At 35.8% G+C, this 6000-nt stretch overlaps 1 protein-coding gene across 3 annotated transcripts in view; it reads left to right on the forward strand.

Moving 5' to 3' along the window:
- The window catches only part of LOC138748603 (kinesin-like protein KIF21A), a 114418-nt gene extending 112056 nt beyond the window's left edge, over positions 1-2362 (forward strand). For all 3 annotated transcript variants that reach the window (XM_069909073.1, XM_069909075.1, XM_069909074.1), the window contains 2 exons: positions 977-1176; positions 1291-2362. In XM_069909073.1, the coding sequence (XP_069765174.1) occupies positions 977-1176; positions 1291-1384 (294 nt within the window). In that variant the 3' untranslated portion in view covers positions 1385-2362. The remainder of the gene's footprint in view (positions 1-976; positions 1177-1290) is intronic.
- Positions 2363-6000: the final 3638 nt, after the last annotated feature.

Consider the following 6000-nt stretch of genomic DNA (forward strand, 5'->3'; position numbering starts at 1 on the left):
ACACATACCAGTATTTGCCACAGTTAATCTGCAATTAACACCCAATTTCCCCCAGTGGAATCAATAGCCCATTATATAGATGATATCCTGCTGCAACACACTAACAAGCATTGGCGAGAAATCAATTTAATAGATCGAAGACAGGCTTCTGAGTTGATCAGAATTTTAATTCTAATATTGTCTCAAATCTGAGGCACGAGATATGTTAATTTCCTCCCTCAGGAACAGGTCTGGGCAATTTACATTGAGAAGGTGCCGCACCCTAGCCAGAATGTCATGTTTTTAGGAATACCATGGATTTCAGTTCAAAGGGACATATTCCCAACATCCAAATTTCCCACACCCTCTATAAATTGTGCGCGTTCTTTCGTTGCTGCTATTATGTTCCCATGCCCACGTTTGCTCTAAATTTAGTCTTTTTCATGGCCGCATAAAAATACAGTAACTAACTGTTCAGCCTTCTTAAGAAAAACAATGTGTAGATTGGGATTATATGGAATTGTTACCAAATAAAGTAAATTTCTAACAGTTAAGATGTTTGATCTTAATGATCATTATTATTGAAGTGAGAATTAGAATGAATATTTTTTTGATGAGATTTTTGCTCAATTTTGGTGTGGGAAATGCCTACCCTTCACTGAACAAGCGATAATTTATCAGGTTTAAGTCTGCATAGATCTGACTGCTTCTAGGTTAGACTGTAAAAGGTTGCAATAGTCCAGCCTTTGAAAGAGTAAGATGTCTGAAACCAGCTTCTTGATGACTGTGTTGAAATATACATGTGAGTATTGTGCATGTTACTGGCAGGTTGCCTCCAAAATGTTGCTTTAACCCTCTTAATGTGTTGCTAATTCCCGCCTTTGGTGATGGCTTATTCTCCTGCATTTTAAACCACACTTTTTAACTCAACTAAAATTGTGCATATGTATATTTAAGAGTTCAAATTTATGGACTTAGCATAATTCTGTTTTTTTAGCAAGTTCCAAATGCTCACAAGGATTGGGTGTGTGCCTTGGGAATAGTACCAGACCGGCCATTTCTGCTCAGTGGCTGCAGGGGCGGCATCCTTAAGCTTTGGACTGTAGACAGTGTTTCACCACTTGGGGAAATGAGAGGGCATGACAGTCCCATAAATGCAATTTGTACCAACTCTACCCACATCTTTACTGCTTCAGAGTAAGTACCAACATTGACTTTATCATTATTTTACATGTCAAACTTTAAATAATATCTCTTTGAAAGAAATGGAACTTTAATAAACATTTGCACAAAAAATAAATTATTTTCTAGTGACCAAACAGTGAGAATTTGGAGTACTCGAAGGCAATTGGATGGACAAATGGTGGAGACTGCAGGCATCAATAATGATTTTAACAGCAGCTGAACACTGCGAAAAGGCAAAGCAACATTGGCCAGTATTTTTATTGTGATTGAGAAAGCAGTTCCAACTGGACTGAAAGCGGCTGGAAGATGCAGAGTTTCATCAATTCTAATAAGTAAAATTCAGTCCCATCAGAGAAAGTAGCACCTCCATAATTATGACATAACCTAATGCTTGATTGAGTTTGTGTTCTGTGAATAGAAATTGTGAAAACTTTTTTCACTCTGCAGAGCTATTATAAATGTATTCAGTCTGCAGTAGCTTTCAGAACAATAAGGCTTGCATCAAACAGCATGTCTAGAAAACAATTCTATACAGCTTATGGGAATTACTATGTACTTTGTCTGTTGTATACCCAAAATGTTTGTGTAGGTTTTAATCAACCATGGGTATAAATGTCAGTACTTGTGTCTGGAGTTTATTTCTAGTTGGAATTTCATTACTTTTAAGACTGGTTTTAGCAATTTTATCTATTTACGCAGCACTATTCCCATTCTGTCACTAATTTTTGTTGCAGAATGTACCTTTTAATGTTTGTTGCATATTCCCATTGATAACATTACTGTGTTGACACTCACTGTTCAGATTACACTATTATTCCATCAGCCTGCATTTCTTTCAAGTAGGAGGAAATGGACATTGCAGTTGAGTGCATAAAATGCTGCTATATTAATAGTGAGAAATCTATTCATTCTTGCATTAAGTAACATTTAACTGGGCAGTTTCACCTGGAGTGGAAGGGCACTGTACATAAGAAGTTTGAGATGAAATGTGTTTGTTTCCAGAGGTTGTGGAATATAGATGATTAAATGGGTATATATTTTATTTAGGTTTAGACTTTGAACGATTATATGATTTTACTGAGCGTCTGAAAATTTTATGTAAATAACTACCTTGAATTGAATTTAGATTTTATTTGCTGTCTGTTATGGCTACTTGTATACAAATAGCTCAATAAAGAATGTGTGTTAAATTTGCAAATATTTTATGATATTTTATAGGATGAATTCAAAGGAAAGAGACATTTTGGTCCAGTGCACCATCTTTGAAATAATGTTCATTTGTCACAATTGATCCTGAGTTCCAGTGTAAATTGGTTAAATTACACACAAATGCCATGAATGAAATGAACCATCAGTTAATGAATCGCTGTTTTGTAGAAATCTTTATTAAATATGAATAGCTTTTTTTTTGCACTTTAAGCTTTTTAGTATATGAGGCAAACTATAACAAGGCACATATCTAAGCAATTTAATGAGGCATTGACAAATTGATTTGCATGTTGGATTTATTTTCTCCTGTTAGCTGTGGTTGGCCACTGTAGTTGACATTAGCTATTCATGGATTTGCAGGGAATAAAACTACAAATTTCATGCTGATGATTGTTCTTCAATAAATTTTTCTAGGAATTGGCCAGTGGGAAGAGCAAGTTGGAAAAATTTGGTTTGCAATGGTGAAGACCACTTTTTGTCTTTACTAGATAAGCTGTGCGCTGCTATTATATATCTCCTGATTATCAACAAAACTTGTCATATCTAGCAACTTCACCAGTTTGTCTTTTTACTTGTTTGATGGATTTTTCTAGTGTTTTATTTTAATAAATATCAATCACTTTTCTTTGAAGCCTTCCAAATCGACATTTTATTACAAGCAAATAAGACAATTTATCAACTGGGTTATTAGTGCTTTCACACCAAAATCCCAGTAAATTAGCACGTCAACGACCCTTGATTAAAGCTGGGTCAGTTCGGAGCATTCACACTGAACCAAGAACAGCCGGTTCAGTGTGATCCTTTACCCATCCTGGGTCAAAAGGAGAAGGGACCTGCAGCATTACAGCGATAGCATCCCAGGAAGGCAGGTAACCCTTTCACAAGGGAGCCGTTGCTCTGAGTGGCTTGTGTGTTCCATTTACATTGGTAGATTTGGAGTCAAGTAACCCTAGCTAAAAAAGGCAAATTCCTCCACCCTCACCCCCCAAAAGGTATTAGTGAACCAGACCAATAAACGACCACGATACATTGTGAAATAGGACGTTGTGTGAACACAATATTATATACTTAGAAAACTTGTGGGATACTGTAGTGTTCCTGTATTGACTAATAACCAAGATACTGTACACATATTACTGTATTTCAGCTAATGTATCTGGCAAGGTAATATGGGTTAAGTAGGTTCATACTGTACAATACTGTAAAGTTTTTATTTGTAAGTAGAGAAAGTTCACATTAAAAATAATGATAAAGTACAGTACATAAGCCAGTAAAATGGATGTTTATTTATGACTATCAAGACGTATGGTTTATAGGTTATACATGTAGCATTACACGCCTGGCAGTGCAATCACTTTGTATATAAGAGACATTAGATAAACCTGTTGCATGCGGGAAGCTGTTGCATTTGCTATGTCTGATTATGTCTGCTATGGGATTTCTGAACTATTATATCTTAAAAGGACCATTATGTATGATATTTTGATGCAAAAACTGAAAAGATCCAAAATCCAATTTTTTTTTTTTGCATCTCTTAATCAGGGATAGACTGTTGTATCAGGGAAGATGGAGCAGTTCTCCAAAATGCTGGTTGATAATTACACTGTATATAATGGTATTGAATTGAATCCTCTGGACACATCGAAATGCAGCAAATTGGGAACATCCTCACATTTGAGTAGCTTCTAGTTCTGTTCACCTCTAGTTAGTGACTTTCTCACATCAGAAATAGGTATTTAGTCCTTGTCTCTTGCCTCTTCATTCATTAAAATCATGTTTTTTTTTGCTATGGTGTCACTTTGCTGTTGTAACCCTATATCTCTTTGTGCAGCCTCCTGAAATCTCTTCAATCTTGTATAACCTCCGCAACAACTTCCACAACCCTCATGAGCTGAGAATCTCAAAAATTTAACCACACTCTGGGTGAAGAAATTCCTTTTCATCCCAGTCATTAATTGGTAAAACTTTAATTTGTGACTGTGATCCCGTGGATAAGAATCTATTCAACATCTACCTTTTTGAGTTCTGTCGGGATTTCATTGAAGCATGCACAATTACCTCTTCTGATCTCTCAAACATGTAAAACCAGCCTGCTTAACCTGTTTACTAACAAATATCAGAACATTCACTGCATTCCATCTTTTGCAAACCCCTCACTGCCACCATTTTATGTATCAATGGCAATTTTGAATACGTTGTCTATTTGAGCAGACTACCCATGCCCAATTTCTTGGGAATTGCTTTAACTTCACACTACACACCACTGCTGGATTCCATCTGAAGAGTCAAATGAGTGCTATAATTGTGAAATCGATAGTTTCTCCACAAAATCAATGCAAAGGTTCAGCTTGTGGATATGAAAGTGCAATGACTGTATCATGTTTTTGTTGTGAATCAAAGGTTGATCAGGATAACTTAAAATAATTGCAGCATTCCTTCAGTATTACACTGAAGTAACAATCTCAATTATTTCTCAAATTCTAGAATGGTTATTAATCCCACAGCGACCTGATTTAAGAATTTAAGAGGTGAGTTATTTGCAACATTTAAATGTTTCCACTGTTCCATTAATTCAGAGTATACAGGAGATGGTGTCAAACTAATTTAATTCTTTCAATATTATTTCAGAAACTTCACTGCCAAAACTTTTACTGAAGCAATGAGATATAAAGGTAAAGGTTCCATTATTGTCACATAGTACTACATTTAGAATGTAACATACATGAAAATCTTTAACTTTTGTCTACTGTAAGGCAGACAAGAGAGTCACCACTTTGTCCAGCGCCCCTCACAGAAACCGACAGCACATGGAGAATCCCCAGAAAATACTTTTGAGCCATTAAAAATGAGATCACATTTGTAGTAATCAACACAAAAAAAATCTTAACTTTGTGAACATTCTGAAAGACCACTTGAGGTTATTTGTTGTTAAAACATTTAGAGCACAATGCAGACATGTGACCTGAAAATTCAAGCAGCTGGCACCATTTTCTATTTTCTATTCAAAATAGAAGAGGGAGAATTTAACCAATATGATGAAATAACTTTTAATTAGTTCTGAATTATTAGCCCCTTTTACAATTGTGTCCCAGTAAATCGGCCGTTCAGTGTCCTGGTTAGGAATGGTGTTTTTTGCTGTTCACATTTGGCCACTCTTAACCAGGACACTGCATGCTTTCACACTTAGAAGGAGCCATCCCCATGGATAGGACTGTTTCACACTTGGCTGATCGCAATGCTAGCGTCTGCAGACATTGGGGATTGCAGTAGGGGTCAAGGCAGTCTGGCTTGAGATGATATCTTTTCATGCCAGCATCCAGACAGTTTTGCTTTCACACTTGACCCTTGTTTTTTCAGCCGATTGGCCGTTAATTACTGGGACCACATGCAAGTGTGAAATGGGCTATTAATTTACATAGAATAGAATTACTCTTTTTTTAAAATTAGAAAGACTACATAAAAGTATAAGAATATCTAACTCCAATTTACATTTCCAAAATAAAATTGCAAATAAGTATGCCATTTCTTTTTCCTTCAAGCATTGTTCAGTCATAATGTGTTCTGTGTTTGGCACTGATTTTTAAAATATATCTTAATATCTGAATTGCATCTAAAATTTACCAAGTA

This window comes from Narcine bancroftii, chromosome 13 (assembly GCF_036971445.1).
Source record: "Narcine bancroftii isolate sNarBan1 chromosome 13, sNarBan1.hap1, whole genome shotgun sequence".
NCBI lineage: Eukaryota > Metazoa > Chordata > Chondrichthyes > Torpediniformes > Narcinidae > Narcine > Narcine bancroftii.